At 40.3% G+C, this 25,160-nt stretch overlaps 1 protein-coding gene and 1 long non-coding RNA gene across 2 annotated transcripts in view; both read right to left on the bottom strand.

Annotated features, from left to right (window-relative positions):
- Positions 1–270: 270 nt before the first annotated feature.
- Positions 271–3,903, bottom strand: COL25A1 (collagen type XXV alpha 1 chain). The gene is made up of 2 exons (XM_089911588.1): positions 2,862–3,903; positions 271–1,780 (listed from the first exon to the last, which is right to left on the bottom strand). The coding sequence occupies exons 1-2, from the start codon at positions 3,156–3,158 to the stop codon at positions 1,661–1,663; spliced, it is 417 nt and encodes a 138-aa protein (XP_089767714.1). The 5' UTR covers positions 3,159–3,903; the 3' UTR covers positions 271–1,660.
- Positions 3,904–10,511: 6,608 nt separating this feature from the next.
- The window catches only part of LOC149749110 (uncharacterized), a 94,989-nt gene continuing 80,340 nt past the window's right edge, over positions 10,512–25,160 (bottom strand). The window contains exon 2 of the long non-coding RNA XR_016393215.1: positions 10,512–11,472. This is a non-coding gene — a long non-coding RNA (uncharacterized LOC149749110). The remainder of the gene's footprint in view (positions 11,473–25,160) is intronic.

The raw sequence follows: 25,160 nt of genomic DNA, 5'->3' as shown, positions 1-25,160 counted from the left end.
ATTTATTATTTATTTATTTGTTATCATGGTGAAATCACCATTTATTGTTAAATTAATGTTAAGAAGAAAAATGGTTCAAAATGATCTTCCGAGATAATATAAGGTGAACTCTAAATGTAATGACTTTCTTCCAGATTACAAATTAGACCTCAACCACCAGCTTACATCAAACATCATGAAGCAGTTAAAATACCCAAAAAAAACCCTCAGGGCTGTGGTTGTCACTTTTCTACTTTTTACCAAGTTCACTAAGAATCCAATTAATTAAATACCAGTTATTTTTCACACAGCTAGCAAGAGTACTGTATACAGAAAACACTGGATTCTCAGTGGTATGATCAGTGAAGTCCTGTACCAACTGTCTTGGGAATTTAAATAATCCCTACAGGCCGGTGAGGTTGTTATGAGTTAATTCCTGCACTAGAAAAGTGCCTTCTTTGAATTTCTGACTTCTGAGGTCTTTCCCAACTTAAAACAACTAAGAATGAAACCTACAATGTAAAACATTAACTCTTTGTTTTCCTGTTACCTAATGTATATGTCTTCTCAATTGAAAGGGCTTCAGTCTTAAAAAATACAGCTCCATTATGGTCAACAATATAGCAGAACATAAATAGTAAAAATTTTATGATGTTCAATCAGGAGTTGACATTTGAAATTTCTAAACATTGTGCCTGGTTTAGCTGTGTCAAAACAAATTAGCATGAGGCAAAAAAACCTCAGAATGTGAAAAAAATTCAGGAACTAGCCTTTCCATACAGTGTAAGTATCTAAGTATCATGTTCCTAAACATGAAAAACAATGTAAGAGACTCACTTTTCTATACATAATGATAAAAGAAACTAAAATGTTCATAAATACATTAACACCATTTATCTGAAACAAAAATCTCAAGACTCATGGAAGTTTTTCATGACTTCTATCAGTTGAATCCACCAGATATTTTCCAATGGATATACTCCAAGGGCTTCCAAATTTTAGGTCTACAGATGACTGACTACCAAGCCTCAGAGGTCTGTGAAGGAAGATTTAATGATTACCCAGGGGGTTTTATTCATCAATGTCTCTCTTCTTCATCCTTCTACTAATATGTTGTCATTAAATTAATATAGTTCCCTAAAGCCACACAGAAAAATGGTAAAAATATAAGATCCTTTTCTGAGAAGTCATTGAGAATGCAATAGTTTGTAAAGAACAGCTCAAGATAAAGAACTAATTTCCTTTCAGTCCTCATTCCTATAGGATAGGCGAGAGAACCTTTCTGATAGAAAATAAAAGCAGGCAAGGTCTACTAACATAATCGTTTGTCAAACAGAAACCTGTACTAATGCAACATTAGCCACTAAGGAATTCAAATCTAACGTGTTCTGCAGTCCTTTTCACCATAGATATCAAAATTGAATAACACGGAAGAATAATTTTCCATCTTTGAATCTAAGAACTTTGTCTTTGGACATCATCTTGCCTGTATTTTCTTTGGTGATTATCTCTATCTTCTTTGCTTTCCCTTAACAGACCTTGGTATGCTGCTTAAAATAATATCTGGGGCTTTATTTGCCATCCTTTTACCCAGACATGTTGATTTTATTAAAGTAAGTTGGGTCTGCATTCTTTCTTTACTATTATTACAGGTAGACTTGACAGACACAGGACCTTTGTTTTAAAATGCTCTGCTGTGGAGGAAACCTTGTGAAATAAGTTCCATTTTACCTGCTGGGCAGTTGCACTCTGAAGGTGCTTCTCTTGCGATTCTTATTTTAGCCATATGTTCATAGGATTTCTGTAGGAAAAGAAGAGGTATTAACAATCATCAGTAGTATTGCAGAAAAATGGATTCTTCAGGAACTCTGGCCATATGCCTGATTTACCAGCCTGCATAACTAACGTTTACTATATGTACTTGGACTTTAGTCAAAAGGTAACAGTACCCAAGTCCTAAAAAAAGAAAATGACCATTCACATGGTATCAAGACTGTTGGATTTGTGTAACATCTTTCTCCATTCTTCAACTACCATCACCCTCTCTCTCAGCTCAGGCATATTCAGTCAGTGCAAAAAACCAGCATTAACATGTTGCAGTTCTAGGTAAGCTAGGGGTTTTAAAACAACCAGTATTTTACACATAAAGGTCAACTGCTTATCATGTTGTCCTGCCACTACTGCCAAACAGCCTCTCCCTTGGAAGAGCAAGTTCCAGAAAACCCCCTAACTGTAGTTAAAACACCCCTGGTTTTGATAAACATAACACAGATTCCTTTCAACTCTCAACTCCAATGGCTCTGCATTCACAAACACCCATGGGCACTGCATCCTTTACAAAAAACTCAAGCTACTATTTTTTTTTCTTTTTAAACATTTAATATGAAAACATTCAATGTGTGAAATAATTGATCTAAAATCATATGTAGAATTATTTCACTTTTAAGAGTGATTCTCTTTTGCATATTAATAACACCTATGGCCCTAACCTTCTTATACCTTAAAAAGGATATAACAGATGTTATCTCTGCAAGGAATATTCTCCACAACATTGGAAAAGATCCACATGCAACTCCAGAAACTAAAAAGAGCTGAAATGCCACCCTGCCCTTTCGGCCACCCTTCCCCCCTTTAGACCTCCATATATGTTTAGCATGCAAACATTAAGAAGAGTAAGGGAAGATGATAGAGACAGAGAGGGTGATATCAAAGTGTGTGCATATACAAATATATGCTACAGTGAGCAGAGATGGTGGCCTAGCATATATGTGTACACACAGCCATATCACGTCTGCACACAGTAAGGCAGAGGCTGGTCATGTACACAGAATCACGCCTGTGCAAGATGTTATCCACGTGCAAAACACCCCAGCCTTTCACACCTGAGCCAGAAGTCGCTCCACTTTCTCTTGCACCATTGCTTTGAGCTGATCCAGACAATCAGGCAGCAGACGGATGGAAGGGTCTCCTTTGGCGGATTCGAGGGCGGCGATCCTCGCCTGGAGGTCGTTGGTTTTCACCCCCAGGTACAGACAAGATATCATGGCCACTACTGACAGGAGGGCGGCCAGGGCGGCGCATGGGGACACGGTCCGGACACAACGCTGCCCGGCTGGGCTCCGGTCCTCGGAGCCCGGCTCCCGCCCCCCTCCTTTCCCTGCTTGCTTCTTCACCAGCATCGTGGCGGGTTCGGCTGTCTCGGCTTCGCCTCCCACCCTCTACCACCTCCAATAATCGTAAAAGAAAGAAAAAGGACGTTTCCTCCAAAGTTCAGTCCCGGTGGCTGCACAACTAGTTGGCGGAGTCGGAGCCGGGGCGCGGCGATGGATCAGCGCCGAGACCCGCAGACGTGGACCATCCTCCGCTTTCTTCTCCCCTCCCAGCTGCGAGTGAAAAGCACCCTCTGTCCGGGGACTGGTGGCAATAAGCTAAAATCCGGAATGAAACCCACCCGGGTGTCCCTCCTGGCCCCTCAAAGGACGTGGACCTCCTCTGAGGAAAGCGGCCGCGCGGGGTCCAAGAGACAGCGGCCAAGGCGCTGCGAGGGGCCGCCGCTCGCCCTCGCCGCAGAGCACCGGACCTGTTGCGCCTCTGTTAGTTTGCCTTATTTCTACCTATTCGGTGTCTTTCCTCACGCCGACCTGTTTCCCACCTGGATTCAGTTCCAGGTGAAAGGGCTGAGAGAGACCACGAGAGTGCAGTGCAAAAGGGGTGGCCAAGGGGGAGAGGAGAGAGGAAAACGAAATCCCCAAGGAGAAAATGCGAGTCGCGAGGCCGAAGTCGCGGCTGCCCGAAGTATCTCCGCAGCCTCGCGTTTGCGAGCCTTAAATACCCTTCGGGATGCTCGTGTGTGAGTGTGTGTGTGAGCGTGTAAGTGCGCGCGCGCTCCGACAGCGGCGTCCCTCCCCCGACCCCCTCCCGGCGCGAGGCCTCCAGCCCGCGGCTCCTACTGCAGTGCGCCCCCCTTCCCAAGCCCGGGCAGAAGCCCGCCTCATTAGCATAATGTATTCACCTTCGCACAGCCCGCGGGCGGGGCCGGGGAGAACCCCCGAGGGGCGGGCGGGGAGCTCGGTTGGGAGCTGAGCCCCCATAATATATGCAAATAGCTGGAGCGGCCACGGCGATTGGAGAGGAGCTTGGCGACCCCTCCCCCCTCTACGGAGTTACTTCAGCTTCCCCTAAGGCCACTTCTCCCGCCTAGGCCGGGGGCCGAAGAGAGGTCTGCTGCGGGGGGAGGCGGCAACTCTGGCTTTTTCTGACTCGGCTCCGCGCCCCTTCTTTATCCCGGTTAAATATGGAGAAATGGCCTCCAGGAGGAAAGACGGGAAGCAGAAAGCTCTAGCGCTCTAGGTCTTCCCTCTAAATCAACGGCGGTAGCTCTAGCGCTCCCGTTCTGGTGCAGCCTTCTTCCCTCCTCCCTCACCTTCCCACATGCCCAGAGGCCAAGTGTCTGGCTGACGCCTGAAGTATTAATACATTTCCCCACTTCACTTATCTTCCCACGGCCGCGCTGCGGTCTCCGACTAGGGGAAGTTTTTTCTCCCCTCCCCCAGTATCCTTCTGTCTTGACGGGGCTGAGACTCCTTCCCGCCCTGTGTTCCTAGTCCATACGCGGGTGCTAATGCATTTTCCTGATTCCCTGTTTTGTGGGATTGAAGAAGGGAGTGTTAAGGTACACACGTTTCTCAGGATTTCGGAAAGAACTGAAGAATGATGTCAGTTTTTCCTCTTACCTGACTCTCCTCATGCTGCTCCCTCTGGATCAAATTGCAAGTTCTCTAAGGGGATTTTTGAAAGTAGGTAACAAGTAGCATTCTACATCTAATTGACTTTGAAGAAAAAAAAAAATCCCGCTTCTTACTCCAAAAAGTTCCTCCTTATCTCCTTCTCCTCATGAGAAATATCGTATATTTTTCATATCCTTTTTAATCAAGTTAACCTCAGGTTGCTGCTCACTACTGTAAACCAACAAAATACTACACTAAACTGATCTTTCATAAATGCAAACTGGTATTGCTAGGTATGAAGCAGGGTAAAGATGTTTGAACAACGTTGTTGATGGAGGATACAAGCTTGAAAACATTAGGGGATTGAAACAGACACAAATCAGAGGAAAACAGTGAATTTTGCTATAAAATCAGAAGCCTAATTCCGTACACTTGTATTACACAGTAGTTCTCAAAGAGGGGCCCCAGACCAGCAAGATCCATATCTTCTGAGAATTTATGCAAAATTCAGATCCTAGGACCCCACCCAACATCTACTGACTCAGGAACTACTACTATTACTAATGAATCAGAAACACAGCAATCTGTATTTTAACACATCTGCCTAATGATTTTGAGGCACACTAAAGTTTCAGACCACTGGAGTAACACTTTACAAAATATTTTGAAATACACTTTTTCATTTGAACCTCATAATCCTGTGATGCAAGTAAGGAATTACTGGCCCCATCTTATATGTAAAGAAACAATTTTCAAGTCACATTTAATTGTGATTAAATGTGTTTCCAATAATAGCACCCAAGGTGTGGGTACAAATTTTTTAACATGTCAACTCTTTCAGATTTTTCAATTACCTCTCTAACCATTTCTTAGTCTTCTTTGCAGGCTTTTCCTCTGCCTATCCTCTAGATGTTGGTGTTCCTCGGGACTCTATCTTAACGCCATTTTCTCTTCCGGGGCCCCCAACCCCCACCGGGATCTAACGCCTGACGATCTGAGGTGGAGCTGATGTAATAATAATAGAAATAAAGTGCACAATAAATGTAATGAGCTTGAATCATCCCGAAACCATCCCTACCCCCCCCACCCACCACCCACCCCACCCCCCGGTCTGTGGAAAAATTGTCTTCCAGGAAACCAGTCCCTGGTGCCAAAAATGTTGGGGACCACTGCTGTACACTATCTCCAGTAGCGCTGTCAGTTACTGTCCTTATACTGGTGAGTCATAAACCCATATTACAAGCCCAAACCTCTCTCCTGAGCAATATAACCATTTCCACTTGGATGTCCTGTAAGCAATTCCAACTTGACCGGCATCTTACCTCCAAATTCTATTCTTCCTCGTTTATTTTCCATTTCAGTAAATGGAGCCACTGTTAATCCAGCATCCCCAAGCCAAAATACCGAGTAAACAACCTTTGACTTCTCCTGTATCCTCCCCTCCCCATCTACCTAAATTCCTTCAGTACTTTATATTGTCCTGAGGGTGGAAATGATGTCTTACAAGTCACCACCTGGTGTCTGTCATCTCACCTACCTCTTCGCTCATCTTTCCCCTTACACTCTCCGTGCCAGTTTCTCTAATGAAAGTAGAGAGAAAAAGAGTATGAAGAACTTTTCTTTGCGGCAAGGCATCATTCTCTTAAAATTTCAATAGAAAGGCCACTTTCTGTGCTGACTGATGCTGACAGTGGGTCACACGTTTAATTTGGATGATGCAATGTTCTTATATCATACTTTGTGGAAATTGACCGTGAGAAGGTACATTAACAACTCTTGCAGGCTCTCAGAACTGCCAGATCTTAGTGGAAAGATAGAGTTCGAATTTTATGGATTTGGGATCTTTATCCAGAGGATTCGTTTTACTTTCTTAGGTGGGCACAATACCCCAGAAACGTACCAGTCATTAGCGCTAGGATTTCAAGCCTGGTAGATTCTCTGCATCAAGCACAGAGAATGTGTGGATCAAGAAAGCTCTGGGCATTTGAACCCATGTTGTTCTGTAGATTCATCGGAGCACAGTTGTTGTTTTGGTTCCCATGTGGAGAAGGATTCAAAAAAGTAAAAATAGCATGAAAAATGGTAGAGTCTAGCTGACTCCAGTTTATCAACTAGATGATATCAATGATATCAATAGGAGTAAAAGGCAGGCAGCTGGTTGTAGAACAGGTATGTGACTGGAAGAATAATGGACTCCCAAAGATGTCCATATCCTAATCCCCAAAACCTGTAGTGGGGAATGTTACCTTACATGACAAAATGGATTTGCAGATGTCATTAAGTTACGTATCTTGAGATGGGGAGATTTTCTTTGATTATGTAGGTGGGCCCAATGTAAAGGGAGGCAGGATGTCAGAGCAGGACCCTATGGTCCTTGCCCCCACCCCCCACCATGTCCTCTGCCTGCCTTTTGTCTGTGGAGAAACTTTAGCCAAAGAATAATTTTAACCAGAGAAGTGAGAAAATGCAGAAACAGAGGAAAACAGTCAAAGGAGATCAAAAAATAATAGTTTAGTCATGAAGCATAGTCAAGGACCTTTAGTTCCTCCTTAAGGGCTGTAGATAATATTCTGAGCCATATCCTGTGAGCTGTCTTGTAGATACAGAAATCCCCACCAGGTGGAAGAAGTTAACTACCTGATGACCAGCCTGTAGCCGTGACATAAGCTGCCACGATTCCGAGAATTGGCCTCAAAGAAACAGAAACCAACCCTGGAACTGAAGATAACTGCACCTACCACAATCAAGATGACGCTCGTCAGACCACTGATGACCAAATTCAAGATGACTGTCAGAGCTGACTGTACTGTTTCTACATGTCGCCCCCTCCCTCTGCCTATAAAAGCTCTCGCCCACTGGTTGTAGGAGGGGGAGAGTCGGCATTTGGACAGGCATCTGCCCTCCCCACCCTCTGGATGCCGGCACCCAAAATAAAGCAAACTTTCCTTCCCACCAACCTGGCCTCTTTATTGGCTGTTGAGCGGCGAGCAGCCGGACCCCACTTTCGGTGACACTTGTAAGAGGAAGGCAGGGTTTCAGAGTAGGCGGAGGTATGACACCAGAAGCAGAGGTCAGAGTGATGTGAATACTAGCTTTGAACTTGGAAGCCAAAGACTGTGGGCAGTCTCTAGAAGCTGAAGAAGTCAAGGAACAAATTCTCCCCTAGAAGGAACGCAGCTTCGCCAGTTCTTTTACTTGAGGGCTTTTTATCATCAGAACTATAATTAATAAGTTTGTGTTGTTTAATTCACTCAGTGTGTGGTAATCTGTTACAACAGCAGTAGAAAACTAACAGAATCAGTCGCAAGAAAATCAGTCTTCATCTGCTACAGCATCCTAAGTGGTATTGAAAACACCATAATGCCCGGCAGGCCCCGCAATAACAGCCTCTGTCTCTCCAATGTTTACGCATTCCTATTTTACTGACATGCCCACTGGGAAAGAATTGGAAAGATACGCCTTCTCCCATCTCATGTGAAATTAGGATGCCCTCTATTGAGACAGATTAAACTGAATAAACTATGTTCTATTTCTTTGATGCCTCCCATTGGTACAAGTCAAAAACAATAAACTAGTCAAGCGATACGTCCACTCTCATCTCTCCTCCTACTAATGCTAGCCTAGCCAGGATCCTGACCCAGGACTCAGCACTTCCTCTAGAATTCCTGTTACCAATCTCCAGGCCCCAGAAAAAAAGAAACAGACAAAGACTTCTGACAGAGAAACATGGCAGGAAGTTAAAGTGAGAAAGAAGGTGAGTGGGAGAAAAACAAGATAACGAGAAAATGAAGATAGAAGAGCTTTTTTTAAAATAAATTTATTTATTTTTGGCTGCGTTGGGTCTTCGTTGCTGAGCATGGGCTGTCTCTAGTTGCGGCGAGCAGGAGCTACTCTTCATTGTGGTGGCTTCTCTTGTTGCGGAGCAGGGCTCTAGGTGCGCGGGCTTCAGTAGTTGTGGCTCGTGGGCTCTAGAGCGCAGGCTCAGTAGTTGCTCCACGGCACGTGGGACCTTCCCGAACCAGGGCACGAACCCATGTCCCCTGCATTGGCAGGTGGATTCTTAACCACTGTGCCACCAGGGAAGCCCCAAGAGCTTTTAACACAGGTAAAAGCGTTAATTATTTTTTTAAAGGGAGGGCATAATCCACTCCTATAAGCCTCTAAGAGTCTCATCAATAGAGGATATTTAGCATAGAGGTGAACTAACACACACTCCAAATTTTTATGTCTTATGTGTATTTAAAAAGATTCTCTGACCAAAATAAGTCACTGGGATAATCACATTATGCTATTTTTAGATATTAATTACTTGACAGAAAAATATTTCAGTTTGGTTAGAAAATATCTTTTAGCACCATTAATTTTTGAGGTTAGTTTTCTAAAACTGCAATTTTAACCAGAGTTCACCATCAAAGTTATCAAACAGAAGCAAATGTATGAGGGGATTTGTGGCCATTTTTGTACACCCATAACCACACACCATGTCCTCTAGTTACCTTAACGAAGCAAATGGTAGAATAAATTGTGTGCTGTATTGAGCACGCTACTTCATAGACTTCAGATGAGAATGTGCTCTCAGGGAAACATCTTTTAAGAAGACAAAGTTTCCCAAATAGAATGGAGTAGGCAATAAAGTGTTAAAAGATGCAGCTCTCCCAGAGGCAGGCAAATTTCAATAAATCACAAACAAATTAAAATATCTTTAGGAACAGAAGAGCAGAAAAGAAGAATTTGCTTCTTAATGACGAGCTGAAAAATTGCCTTTCTGACAGAACAAGGAACTGATCCCATTTACACAAGCCTGGTTAAACAAAGGGCTTATAACTGTATGAATCCAATAACCTGGATAATACAAGTCCTCCAAAATCTCATTCCTCTCTGCAGTCAGTTTTATGTAGTTTGTTGTTTCGTATTTGGTCTGTTTTGTTTTGTTTGGCGGGAGGGAGGAGGTGATTTTTTTCTTAAACCTTAAATTATGTGGGGTTATAACTTCACTTAAAGGATTTTTCCCCAAAATTTGCCAGTTATATTGCTAATTCTAACAAGAGACAACATTTCATTGAACTTATCAAATCAACTTTTTGTTATAATGCTAAGCAGACAAAACATGTTTGTAGCATTGATTCAGATCATGGTTACAAGTACAAACTCCAAGGCCAGACTGCCTACATTCATAATCCAGCTCTGCCATTTGATAGCTGTGTGATTTGGGGTAAATTACTTGACTCTTCTGTAGCTCAGTTTTCTCATGAGTAGAACAAAGATAATAATACTTACCCATAAAACCTTTTGCGGTGAATAAATGGGATGGGATATGTAAAGCATTACAATGCCTGGTAGATATTATGTGCAATATAAATTTTAGATTTTATTGGTGCTATTATTATTATTACTTTAAAAGTGTCAAAATCTGCTGATCCACAGATGCTGAAGGGCCAGAAAATATACCTTCTTATACCATGGGGCACCTGTACATCCCAATCATGATTTTAGTCCTATCCGGTTTGTCAGAATAGGAGACCAACAGGGCAACCTTTCAGCTATTGAATGATTTGAAGAATTCCTTTCCCCAGGCCACCATTGATGTGTTTTATGTCATTCTAGATTAGTTTTGCATGTTCTAGAACTTCATACAAATAGAAGCATAAGGTATGTATTCTTATGTGCCTAGCTTCCTTTGCCAACATAATGTTTTCGAGATTTATCCATAGTGTTTATAAATGCTATTTGTTCATTTTTATTGCAGAGCAATATTGCATTGTATACAACAACTTGTTCATTTATTCACATGTTGGTGGACCTTTGAAGTGTTTCCAGTTTTTGTTATATACATGAAACATCTATAAATATTCATATGCAAGTTTTTTATTTTTCATATTTCAAAAACCATAAGTAATACTCTTTTCACTTAGAGATGGCTACAATACTTTTCACAAAAAAGAAGAACAAAAGGAGAACTGGGATATATCAGATACAGAAATATATTATAAAGGTATAAAAATCAACACAGTTTGGCATTGCAGCAGGGACAGAAATTAAACCAAAGAAACAGAAAAAGAGAATAGAAACAAACCCACACATAGGCATTAATATGGAAAAGAAATGACATTAAAGAGCAGTGAGGAAAAGATGGGCTTTTCAATCAATTATGCTGGGACAATTGTGTATTCACACAGAAAACAAATAAAATTGAATCCTTTCTTGATAGAATAAACAAAAATTAAAAGGAGATGGCTTATAAGCTAAGTATAAAAGGTAATAATATAAAGCATTTAGAAGATAATATAGGAGAATATCTTCATGACCTTAGGTTAAGGCAAGGTTTTTTAAATAAGACACATATAGCACTAGCCATAGAAGAAACGATTGATAAACTGGAATACACTGTTAAGAACTTCAGTTTATTAAAAAAGAAAACACATCTTAAGATGAGTGAAAAGACAAGATGCATAATGGGAAAAGATATTTGCAAACACTATTTTATTATTTCACAGTCTCTGTGGAACAGGAATTTGGGAATGACTTAGCTGGGTGGCTCTTGCATGAAGCTGTGGTCAAGACGTCAGCTGGGGCTGTGATCATCTGAAGCCTGACTGGGGCAGGAGAATCTTCTTCCAAGATGGCTTATTCACATGCCTGTCGGCAAGAAATTTTTTTCCCCTGCCTCTTGTCAGGAGACCTCAGTTTTTTACCACTTGGGTCTCTCTAAAGGGCTGCTTGAGTGCTCTTATGACATGGCAACTGGCTTCCCCACAGAGCAAGTGATCTAAGAGAAAGGGTAAAGAAGAAAACTTAATGCCTCCTATGACCTAGTCTTGGAAGTCACACACTGTCCTTTCCATCATATCTATTCATTAGAAGTGAAGCCCTAAATCCAGCCCCTACTCAAGGAGAGGAGAATTAAGCCCTACCTATTAAAGGGAGACCTATCAAAGAATTTGTGAACCTATTTTAAAACCACCAGAGCTATATTCCTACTTCATACAGGATATATATACATGATCAACTTTGCTAGATAATGCCAAATTACTCTCCAAAGCTACTGTATCAATTTAAACACCCACCGTCAACACATAACAGTTTCCCTTTTTCCATATCCTCACCAAAATGGGCACTGTAAAACTTTTTATTATTTGCTTAGCTTCCCATATTCTCATAGATATATGTTAGTTGACATTTTACCAAGATGAGCAAAATTTACTCAATTACAGCACTTATTACATTGCATTGAGCAAAGACCAGAAGATGATGATGGAGTGAGACATGTGGATAATATAAATATCTGGGGGGAGAGTACTGCAGAAAAAGTGGGAACAGGCTAAGGCCCTAAAGAGGGTACATACCCAGGCTGTGTGACAAAAAGCAAGCAGGTCAATGCAGTAGGAATTAGGTAAGCAAGGGGAAGCAAGGAGGGATGCTGTTAGAGGGATGACAGGGTGGAGGGTCGATCATAAAGGACCTTCTAGACCTTCATAGAAAGTTCTATTGGACAATAGACATACATATTTGGGAGACATCAGCATACAAATCAGTGGTTCTCAGCCTTGCACACTGAAATCACCTGGACTGTCTGGAGCCTTGATTCTCACTGTCATTTGAATTTCATGGCCCTACTATGTGTTCCTTCAGGGCCTCTTCCTCTCCACTTAGTCTCTTGGTATGGTCTTTTCACATGGTCTCTCCAGCAGGGTAGCTGGGCTTCTTCTCAAAGAGTGGTGTCATTTCCACCACATGTTAGTGGTTAAAGCAAGTCACATAGCCAACACTATTTCGAGCAGGAGACAAGGTATGGGGTGCTACACAAAGGCACGAATACTGGAGGCATGATTCACTTGGGGGCCATCAGTATAACAGACTACCACATGAGGAAAGTATAGACACTAGAGGTATGAGAGCCAATGAAATGATGCTAAGATGAATGGACTGTAGATCCCAGTAGAAGATTTATTGGAATTGGTCTATTCAAAACAGTGAGAGGGAAAATTAGCAGGTGGCAACTGAAGAGTGGAATACTTGATATTTCCACAAGGAAAGTATTAAAGTTATTGGTGATGGCAATGTCTGGGGCAATGTTTCTCAATCCTGGTGTCACATTAGAAATAATGACGCTCAGGTAATATCCCAGGAGATTTTGATGTAATTATGCTGGAGGAGGACTGTCATTGGTATTGCTTAAAAGCTCCCCAGCCAGTTCTAATTGAGAGCTAATTCTAATTCTAATCGAGGACTACTGATCTAGAATATAACCTTGGAGGCAAGTGGCTGAGGTCAGCTATACAACAAAATAATTAGGTTAAAAAAAAAGCAAAAACTGAGACACCTGGTTTTTGGAATGATCATCTACATGGACACTGAAATAATTAGAACATTTTCAAAAGAGCAGTGATAGAGAGTGGTGAGCCCAGGGATAAAATATTCAAGGAAAGAAGATGAGTAACTCCAGGTTTTCAGTTTATGGAAGAGGGATGGTAACACTGGCATAAATGGGGAAATATGGCCAAGAAAAAGAAAGTATTAGTATGGAAAACGTTTATAGTTTTAGAAAAAATAATATATGGTATCACTTAAACAATTGGATATCCACATGCAAAAGAATAAAATGGGACCCTACTTCACATTATATTATAAAAATTAACCTAAAATAATTAAAGCCTTAAATCTATAAAGTCTTTAGAAGGACCATAGGGGTAAATCTTCATGATTTTGGTTTGGACAATGATTTCTTAGATACAACATCAACTACACAAGCAACAAAAGAAAAAATAGCTAAATTGGGCTTCATCAAAATTTTAAAATTTTGTGTTTCAAAGATCAAGAATGTGAAAACAAACCACAAAACGGTAGAAAATATTTGCAAATCGTATATTTGATGAGGGACTTGCATTTAGAAAATACAAAGAACTCTTACACGGCAATAATAAAAAGACAGCCCAATTTTTAAATGGGCAAAGGATCTGAATAGACATTTTTCCGAAGAAGATACACAAGTGGCCAATAAGTACATGAAAAAATACACAACATCATTAACCATCAGGGAAGCATGAATCAAAACTGTAACAAGATATCACTTCACACTCACTAGGATGGCTATAATAAAAAGACTGATAATAACAAGTGTTATTAAAGATGTGGAGAGGAACTTCCCTGGTGGTCCAGTGGTTAAGACTTCACCTTCCAACGCAGGGGGTGAAGGTTCGATCCCTGGGTGGGGAGCTAAGATGCCACATGCCTTGCGGCCAAAAAACCAAAACCAAAAACAAAACAGAAGCAATATTGTAACAAATTCAATAAAGACTTTAAAAATCGTCCACATCAAAAAAAAAATCTTAAAAAGAAAAAAAGAAGATGTGGAGAAATTGGAACCTTCATTCACTGCTAATGGAAATGCAAAACAGTACAGACTTTGGAAGAATCTGGCAGTTCTTTAAAAAGTTAAACATAGAGTTACCATATAACCCAGGGATTCCACTCCTAGGTATATCTGCAAAGGAACTGAAAACATACATCTACCCAAAAACTTGTACACATATGTTTATAGCAGCATTATTCAGAATGGCCAATAAGTGGAAACAACACAAATCCCTATCAACTGATTGATGAATAAATAAAATATGGTATATCCATACAGTGGACTATTATTCAGCTATGAAAGGAATGAAGTACTTGATACGTGCTACAATGTGGATGAACCTTAAAAACATTATCCTAAGTGAAAGAAGCCAGTCACAAACCACATATTGTATGATTCCATTTTTACAATATATCCAAAATAGGCAAATCTGTATATAGAGAGATTAGATTAGTGATTGTCTAGGCTTGGGGGTAATGGAGGGGATGGGAGATGACAGCTAAAGGGTACAAAATTTGTTTTGAGGGTGATAAAAATGTTCTAAAATTGTAGTTATGGTTGCACAACCCTGTGAATATACTAAAAATCACTGAATAGTATGCTTTAAGTGGGTGAACTTTATGATATGTGAACTATATCTCAATAAAGCTATTAAAAAAGATGCAATATAGGGACTTCCCTGGTGGTCCAGTGGTAAAGAATCCACCTTACAATGCAGGGGATGTGGGTTCCATCCCTGGTCGGGGAACTAAGATCCCACATGCCACGGGGCAACTAAGCCCACACGCCACAACTACTGAGCTCGCACGCCTCGAGAGAGCCCGTGTGCCACAAACTACAGAGCCCACGTGCTCTGGAGCCCGCACACCACAACTATGGAGAGAAAAATCCCACACGCTACAACTAGAGAGAAGCCCACGCACCACAACTAGAGAGAAGCCCGCGCACGGCAACAAAGACCCAACACAGCCATAAATAAATAAATAAGACGCAATATATTGTTTAAAATTCAAAGGTAATCAGAGTATATAAAACTTGGCTATGTTTTGACAGTTTCTCAAAAAGTTAAATATAGAATTATCATATAACACAATAATTCTACTCCTAGGTATATACTGAAGGAAAATGAAAACATATATCCACACAGAAACTTGTACATGAATGTTTACTGCATATTTATAATAGTCAAAAAGGAGAAACAACTCAAAGACTCATTAGCTGATGGACAAATCATGATATATACAGTAGAATATTATTCAGCCATGAAAAGGAACCAAGTACTGATAAATGCTACAACTTGGATGAACCTCAAAAACATCACGGTAAGTGAAAAAAGCCAAACACAAAAGGTCACATATTGCACGACTCCTTTTATATGATATACCCAGAAAAGGCAAATCCATAGAGAACAAAAGCGGGTTAGTAGTTACCAGGAGATGCAGGGGGAGGGAAGATGGGCAGTGATTACTAAAGGGCATAGGGGTTTTTCTCCAGGGTGATGAAAAAGTGTTGAAACTGGAGAGAGGTGGTCATTGCACATCATTGCGAATACACTAAATGACACTGAATTGTATACTTTAAAACGGTTAATGGTATGTTATGTGAATTTTACCTCAATTTTTAAAAATAGAAAAAAAAACTTGATTATTAACCTCTTTCCATTAAACCAAGTATTCAACAAAACGAGAACATTAAAATCATCAGGGTTTAGCATCTCATTCATACAACATATCTACCACAGACATGTATAAAAATTGAAATATACTATTACAGTTAGAGTTTCTAGCTTTTTAGGAGAAAAAAATTTTTTTAACAAATTTTGTTCAGATCTCCCAACATGAGGTGTTTGACATGTTATTTCAACATCTGTAATAATTATTATTAAAAGCGAAAGTGCTTGTTTGTGAAAAGCAATAACAAGTTTTCCTCAAGTATGTTGACATTGCAAAGAATATCTGAGGTGTCACTTTTTGAGATGTCATTTACTATAATGAACAAGGGATATTTAGCTCATTGCTAACATGATGGACATGCTCTTACTCTTGTCACTAATATGTTTGGATCTAAGACACGTATTTAAGTAAATTCCTAGAAGTTAGTATTCGATGAAAATCGTTGCAGGTGGATAGACTGTGGCATCAGGAGGGGGTCTGGCAGTGGGCTGTGGGCAAAGATCCAGGTGGGCTGGATATTTTAATCACCTCATGTATTAAGTTTTCCAGGCCACCCATTATATAGGCATCTATTACACATCTCACACCTGAATAGGAACTTTCTCTGATTGGGGACTCCAGGTCTTACAACAAGACTGATGTGAAGTACAGTTTCGTCAACGAATTGGCTATCTCATGTTATCATAACAACAAATACAATTCAGGGAACCTTACACAACCTCACCTTCACGAAGTTCCTAGAATGATTGATTGTTTCTTTTCAGTAAACTTTTCTTATCACCTTACGAATACTTTTTTAATGACAACAGATGGTGAATTTATACAAATTACAGGCTAGAATATAATGAATACAAAACCTATCTAGATAACAGTTAGAAAAGTATCACTTACAAAAGTAAATCTGATTCAAATGGCTAAAAAACTCAAGGCCCACATTTTGATAATTATATGCATCTTTCAATGTGGCGCATCTAAACCCTGCCCCTTAGTCAGGGAACTATTCAAGACTACAAAATATTCAGTGACCCTAGTGATCAGCAACCTGCTTTGAGTCCTACAATCAAGCACCACAAGGTCTTATTGGGGACCCAACCTCACAGTCAAAGTCTGTCCACACACATGTACACACAACCTACCCGTTGGCCCCTCTCTGGGGCCTGGAAATGCACACCCCAATGGCGAGATAGGCCCTTTGGAGAAGGGGTCCGAAGAAGCAGCTTGTGGAGGCCTGGGAAATGGGCTTTGGCATCATTTGGTAGGGAATTCCACTGTTCAGTATCCTGAGCATGGTTGGGGGGACGGGGGCTCGGGGGCTCGGGGAGATAGTACAGAGGCAGCACTAGGTGGTACATGCCCTTGCCCTGGTGGACCTTCACTCTGTGGGGAGGGGACTAGCTAGAGAAGGATATAAACAGGGGCTCTCAAAAGGTGAGGCCCGGAGGATAAGAAGAGTACTGCCTCAGGCTAATGTTCAGCACACTTTGTAGAGCTTTTTTTTTTTTTTAATTTATTATTTGTTTATTCTGGCTGTGCCAGGTCTTAGTTGCAGCATGTGGACTCTTCGTTGAGGCGTGCGGACTCTTAGTCGCAACATGCAAACTCTTAGTTGTGGCATGCATGCGAGATCTAGTTCCCCGACCAGGGATGGAGCCCAGACAGCCTGCATTGGGAGCGCAGAGACTTACTCACTGGACCACCAGGCAAGTCCAACTTTGTAGAGCTTTAACAGTTCCATTAACCACAAATTCAAGAACCATTTCACTTAAGATTAGCCTTATCCGAGCGAGTTCAAGGAAAGGAAGTTACAAACGTTAGAAAGTCAAGTCACCAACCTCTCCCAGGGCAAAGGGTGTGTGTGTCTCATGGGGTTTCTGACCAGATGTTTCTGAGTTACTACTCTTGTCTCTCTAAAGCCTAAAGCACTGCTCAGCTGTTTCCCCAGAAAGGTCACGTAGCTAATGTTGGGTGCAGGGGAGGTAGGACATGGGGAGAGTCCCTGCCAAGGGGCAGTGGGTGAATCCAAGGTCTCCATCTTTTCTCCAATCCTAACCCACTTATTGACTTGTTCCTCCTCGTTGCTGTCCCCTCCTATTCACGGCAAATGCCCTCAGGGTAAAAGATGTATCGTTCAACAGTGTGTGCTTTTACACTCTCCCTGTTCTCTCAAAGCAATTCCTCACTCTCTTATTAGGTCTTTGATGTTCTTAATAAGATGTTTTCTATATTTTGTCCACATGTTTTAGTTGATTTTACAAGAAACTTGGGCTGAATTATAGTCGACTATCACTGACAGTGGAAATCCCAAAATGGCTTTCAGATACTTGCTTTTAGGCAAATCGTGTTTCAGCAAATGGACCCCATGCACAGCTTCAAGTTTCCCTGGACTAGCTTTGAGAATGCATTATTTAACAAACACTTGTTAAACCAGCACTGAGTGTTGCACTATTTAAAGCACTATAGAAAACCATGGAGAAGATACAAAACTGAAAAAGATTGCAAGTCGTGCCATCAACAGAATATCGTCTTGAGGGGGAGTCAGACATGTGTGTAAATAATAAAGGAATGAAGGAGGAAGGCAGAGTACGGAAAATGAACTGAGTCTGAAAGGAACAAGCCTTGAGATTACAAATTGGAACAGAAATGTCATGTTTTGGGAAGACTATAAATCAAAGGTCTCAAAATGGTAGGCCACAGACTGAATTCAGCCCACAATCGTGTTTTGTTTGGCTCACACAGTGTTTTAAAAATAGGAGATTTCCCATTTAAAAAAAAAAATCTGGATTTCCATCTTCTGAAAACTCAGAAGATCTGGCAACCGTTCTCATTGCCAACTGGCAACCATCAGCTGGGGCGAAGTAGACACCGCCTCCCTGGGGAGAGCTTAATTTCTCCCTTTGGCTACTTTGCCCATCAGTCCCCCACCATCATCCTTCACACCCTGCATGTTTCACTTTCTCAATCTAATGAAAAATGGCCTATAAATGCAGCTTTCAGCCCTTCTCCTTGGAATCAGTGAATTTTTGGCTTTCAAATCCACACCCCCTACACACACACACACACACACACACACACACACTTTATCCCTATTTTTCTCTATAAAAAATCTAGACAATAAGGCCTTACCACCACCACTTTCAGTCATTTAAATAAATGTCCTTTCTGTAGGTATGTAGGTTTATGATCTCTGTGTATTGATCCTGTCCCCACAGAGATGAAGAAATGGTGTATTTAAAGATCCACCACTCTTTGTTCTCCCCCAAAGAGAAAAACATCAGGCTCTATTTGTTATAGACTACTGGGGAAAGAAAAGAAGAGAATACAGCTCGCACTGGAGAATGATCAAAGGGAAACGGACACTGGATGTGGGAGTGGGGAGAGTTGAAGGTTGGCAGCACAGAGAGAGGGAGGGTTACTCTAAGGGGCTCCATTCGAGTGTACAGGAGCTGTATTGTGCTTATGTCTTTGCCAACATTACCTGATGGCCCAGGCTTTCCTGAGAAAGATCTCCCACTGCCTCCCTTCCCTTCTGAGTGCTTTCTGTGGATGTGCGGGGCGGTGGTGAGGATGACCTCTTTTTGGTAGGAGCTGAGCTAAGGAAGACTTGCAGGTACATTCACTGAGATTTCAAAGCATTTTTATGTCTGATGGTTAAATATAGTTGACACAATGAAACCGCATACAGTTTGAAGTCAGACTAACCTGGCCTTGAGCCCTGGCTCTGCCCCTCCTCACTCTGCACCTTTTCCTCTTAAGTTTCAGGATAGCTGTGAGAATTAAGACAATATATATGCACATTGCTGAGGACGGTGCCTCATATACAACAAGCACTCAATAATTGCCAACTTTTATTATTGCTTCACTTTACCTAGGATCCATAAACCAGAAAGAATTTTATCTGGGGACTTTGCCAGTCTTAACTATAACCCTGCATCAATAAGAAACCAAGAATGAAATGAGTAGATAAAAGCTGGTATACTTGCTACATCATGCTTTACATGTGGAAGTCAGAGCATAGTTTGAAAAACGGGGAAATTCGCAAGTATAGGGTATGACCATGTGATAACTGATTTATAAATAAAATGGTAAGTCATGTCATTCTCTTTCTCAGTCTTCTGCATAAACTGTAAAATGTTGGCTAGGCCTCAAGCATGGGCAAGAGAGCTTTAAGCACACTCAGGGTTCGGCTGGCCATTCCAAGCTACTGTGTGATACTCTGTTCATACCTCGACAGTCAGCTTTTTGAACCCTGGCATTTCATCCTGTCCCTGCCTCTGGTCTTATTCATTTGAAACCTATATCTGTGTCTATTCTGACTAAAGCTTAGATCTCCTCAGATTTTTTCAATATTAATGGTGAGTCTATATTATTATTTATCATGACTTCAGGCTTTATCCAAATGCTAATTTATTCCCCTAAGTAATGACAGACTGGATGCACTGACCACAGCACTCTCCCCAATTTTCTTTCTGTTTGAAGCTCTCCATCACCCTTCCTTCCTAAAGTTCTTCCCTTAGGGCTTGAGTTCCCAAGCTTCCATGGGGCCTATACTTACCTGAGGACAAGGGTAAATTTTTTATGGAAGGTTAACATGCATCCAAAAATAGAAAACTGCACAAATCATAAGTGTACATCTCCATAAATGCTCACAAAGTGAACAGAGCTGGGTACCTGTGCCCCGATTAAGAAACAGCCACAATTCCCTCTGCCGTTCCCCAGGAGAGAACTGCAACCTAATAGTTTAGACTGACTTGCTTCTTTTTAACTTTCTATAAATGGAATCAAACAGTACAGACTTATCTTTCCCCCGACTGCTTTGCTCAATGCTATGTTTGTGAGATTCATTCATATTGTTACACGTGGTATCCATATTTATTCCTGTTACCGTATGTATTTCTTTGCTTGAATGTAACACAATTTATTTATCCACTTTCCAACTGATGCATATTTAGGTTGGACCCAGTTTTTTGGCTATCACAGGTATAGTTTCTATTATATACTTCCCCGAGTCTTTAGGTGAAATTCTGTACATTTCTGTTGCGCAGGTATCTAGGAGATGGCTGGTTCATATGCTTTGCAAGTGTTCAGCTTTAAAAGATACTGCTGCCGGCTTCCCTGGTGGCGCAGTGGTTGAGAGTCCGCCTGCCGATGCAGGGGGCACGGGTTCGTGCCCAGGTCCGGGAGAATCCCACATGCCGCGGAGGGGCTGGGCCCGTGAGCCATGGCCGCTGAGCCTGCGCGTCCGGAGCCTGTGCTCCACAACGGGACAGGCTACAGCAGTGAGAGGCCCACGTACCGAAAAAAAAAAAAAAAAAAAAAAAGATACTGCTACACCATTTTCAACGTGGTCACAACAATTGACCCTCCCACCATCTGTGTATGGGAGGTCCAGGTGCTCTGCTTCCTCCCCAACTCTTGGTGTTGCAAAGCCCTTCTTAATCCCCACTTAATTTGTGGTGCGTAACCCACCCACCTCCCACTCCACTGAGACAATTTTCCGCTTCCCATTCCACCCTCTATCCCTGCACTCCCAGTAGCCCCATCTTAGCAGCTTCACTGTAGTAATTAGTATTTACATTAAAACTAAATTCACCCTTCTATTTCTGGTACTACCTTATATGCACTATCAGTAAAGAAATGACATTACACACCACATAATCTTCTTAGACTTTCCATATTTAACTTTTCCTAACTTGGAGCTGGTTGATTAAACAGTCACAGACATGTATGTACATCTGGTGCCAGTGCTGTGAATGTGCAAATTTTATAAACCTTCTATTTCAAAAGTATTGCTGTGTTCGATCCTAAAATATAAAGAACCCTTTTAAATGATTAAAAATAAAGTGGATGGGAAGGAGATAGCAATATTAGACTTACTGCTTTCCAACAAGAAGTATGACTTCAATACCATACTACTGGAGGTATAGAGTGAAGGATTAAAGCTTAATGCAAGTGCATGATATCAAGTCCCTCTAAGATCTGCTTCTTATTAAACTTAACCAAAAGAGACTTCACTCACGTCCTTCTTCTTAAATGTAGTTCCTTTTACTAGAAAAGAGATCACGTCAATTCTTACGTCTTCAATTTGTCTGAAGCATTTCTCAGTGCTAAATTCAACTTTTTCCAAAAGCAGAGGAAAGATAAGACACTTCAAAGAAAACACTTCAGGTAAGACTTTTTTTTTTCCAATCCCCCCCTTCATGTTCACTTATTCTTCTTTATTTAAATGTTTGAGCACCTATTTAATACAAGCGGAAGTATGAGGACTAAAGTAAAGGAATAAAGCATGCCTGGTTTCACATAACATATGGCTTATAAGACAGAAGTAGTAGATACTCAAAAAGAAAACCTTTATTTGTAACCCCTGACTTTTTTCTATTGATATATGTATCAGTAGAAACAAAAACACCTTTAGTTTTCTCTCTCTTCTGGATAAAGAACTTTATTGTTCACTTGAACTACAGCAAAGTAATTGCAAGTTTTCTTCCAGAAATAATTTCTCCCTTGATTAAGAGATTTCCATCTACTAGTCTGTGTACCATTATGCATTTTCTTTAAAATCCGGTTTGATTATGCTCCCTTTCGGAAATAATCAAAAGCCAGAGTTTTTTTTCTGTGTAAATGAGTCTCTGTCTCTCTCTCTTTCTCTCTCTCTCTTTCTATCCCCTCTCTCTCTCTCTTCTTTCTGACTGTGAAGGCTAGGAAAAATGGACAATGCTTTGAATTCCTTACATAACTCAGAATTCCAATTTGAAGGCAAATTATAAATCCTTCACAGGGGATCTATTTTACCATCTGGGGAGCAAGCATACATCCCTTAACTTTAAGCAATGATTTTGAGAACTAAATTTGGGCTTATTTTCCCTTTGCCATTTTTATAACTTCTGTCTTTAGCAAAAGAAAAACGCATTATTCCATTGATTCAAATTAAATGCCTTTCTTGCAGATATCTGTAAGTCTGTTAGACTCCTGAACTATCATCTGTGGTTTTTAATTGACTTTTTCTAGACTTCATTTAACCACATGTACACAAGTCACTCTATTCACCCCATGAGTCATGCAGTTAGGTCCTATTAACACTAATGGAATTTATATGCATGCGCACTGAGGGAGAATAAGCCCTTTAAACACCTTTATAATGGAACAGTTTTGTTTCTTTCCATTCCTCTTCACACTCCTCTGTTTGGACTTTCTCTTACCAGCATGTGCTCCCGAATTAATGTAGCTCTGATTTCTTTTTCAGCTCTTATACTTTATTCTTTATGGAACTCCAGTTTTCAAAGTAGGACTTGACTTCCCCTCTTTTATTGATCATGCCTGGAAAAAGCAGCATGACGAAATCATTACTACCTTATTAGATTTTCTGGTTTCAGAGTGAAATTCAGATGTTGCTTTCGTTCCAGTCCTGTAATTTCCAGCAAATGTATTTTACCCACAGACTATTTTTTTTATCCTTCTGAAGACTTAACTAGCCAGAAGTCAATTAAGATAATGAATATTTACCCAGGAGGCTAAAGATTTTTCCGCCTTACAATGAAAATAAATAGGCAGGTTTTCAGATTCTCCCACTGTATAAAGTTTTTATTTGTTTACACTTTAGGGAGGTTTTTTTATTTTTTTAAAGTACCTATGACATAGGACTTCAGCCACATATTCAAATTTAGAGCAGTAAAGTACCAGGAAAATAAACAGTGCCATAGGAACTGTAAATCCACAGGAAGTAAAACTACACCTCCAATGCACGTGCTAACAATCATATTTTTGTTTAGCTCTTAGAAATGTATTATTCTTTATTGTTCTTATAACAGCTTTATCGATGGACTTTACAAGCCAGCTTTGTTTTCCCTTCTCATTTGTAAAGTGAGGGACTGGATAAGACTATTCTGACTACGCACTTAGCAGCGTGCCAGACATACAGCAGTTCTTTGGCTCACATGAAATTGCCATTTTGGTAGATCAAAAATAGTTGAATAAGTGTTGGAAAATACCAGATGAAAACATCTGTTTAAAAAAAACAAATGAATGAATGAAGTCTCTTTCAAGTCTAGAATTTAATATTTATTCTGCTTTCAAAAACTAAAAATATAGAGTAATTCGTCTAAGGTAGTAAAAATATATAGCAAGCAGTAGAGTTTTCTCAATCATTTGATGGAATAAGATTCTAAAACTGACTGGTCTCTGTTGTTTTCTCATTCATTTTGTGGTGTAACACCAGAGTGCAGCAAACCTGGCGTTGATTCATTGCCACCCTGAAGGTAAACTTAAACTTTACATTATAAAGAGATGATATTCTGATATTTTTGTGCGTTTGGAAAATGAAATTTATATATGACAGATCTCATGGCACATGTGGAAAGAATTGAGGATAGACATATAATAAAATGAATAAGTAAAAGTTCATAAAAGACGTTATGCAAAAAGAAACCAAAATTATGGTATATTACTTAACTGTTCAGTGAGTAATATTCAGATATCACAGTAATTTGATCTGATTTACCCCAAAATATTATCTGAGGATGTAAACGTCAATACCAGCAGGAACAGCTCAAAATGTTGAGGATTAGGTCTACACTCTGGAACTAGGGGTATGAAAGGGCGTGGGGGGAATTGCTGCTTGTACTTATGAATTTTTAAACTATGGGAAAACCCATTGATGACACACCTCCCAATAACATGAATTCCAATATAATGGAATGGATTGGTGATTGGTTCCTATGCTCTGTTCTAGACTCATCCTAATTATTTTACTACCTTCACAATACTGCCATCCCATATTATAGCCAACTGAATTATTTTAGACTCAGTTTAGAGTGTTATGTGGGATTTTATACCCTTTGCATTTTAACTATGTACATATGTTAGTTTGATAGAAATAAAAATTAATTTAGAAAGACTTGAATTTCGTATTGAACCTATCCAAGTTTTACCCTTTTAAGAACTCAACTCCAAGTTGGAAGATGAGAGATTAGAGTAGAAAAGAAGGAGAACCCAGCCCCCTCCTGGGTGACTTTGAGTTGACTTCCCAATATTCCTTTCTTTCTCTGATTCCTCACTATTTCCTGACATCTTCTTCTCACAGCTGTCTGGCCGGATGGGATAGGGCACTTTAGGTGTATGGCCAGAATGAATGGACAAAGAAAAGAGGATTCAAGTTTCTTAGTTTTCCTGCAGTAAGCCTCAGTGCAACCTCATTATTTTGACATTAAATTTTGCGTGAATGCAATGAAATAATTTTCATTATATTGTAGTGATATAAAAAGTGTGAGAGAGTAATAGAGTTCATGAAAACTATGACTTTGTATTCACTGACTTTCAAGGTTGGAAAATTTTAACTCTGCAATAATGTATCTACAGAATTCTTCATTAATATATTCTCCATTATGTCTAATTCATTATGGAAATACATCTTTATTAGAATAATTAATCAGATCAAAT

Source organism: Delphinapterus leucas, chromosome 5 (assembly GCF_059928025.1).
Source record: "Delphinapterus leucas isolate spDelLeu-1000000601 "Yukka" chromosome 5, BTC_Dleu_Yukka2, whole genome shotgun sequence".
NCBI classification, from domain to species: domain Eukaryota; kingdom Metazoa; phylum Chordata; class Mammalia; order Artiodactyla; family Monodontidae; genus Delphinapterus; species Delphinapterus leucas.
Note: the sequence above shows the minus strand (reverse complement) of the source record. Positions and strands in the feature narration are given on the sequence as shown.

Excerpts from the sequence above, each read along its gene's own strand:
- COL25A1 (XM_089911588.1), bottom strand. The coding sequence starts at position 3,158 with ATGCTGGTGAAGAAGCAAGCAGGGAAAGGAGGGGGGCGGGAGCCGGGC. Across the intron at positions 1,781-2,861 it reads TGGAGCGACTTCTGGCTCAG|AAATCCTATGAACATATGGC; the intron begins GTGTGAAAGGCT and ends CTTTTCCTACAG.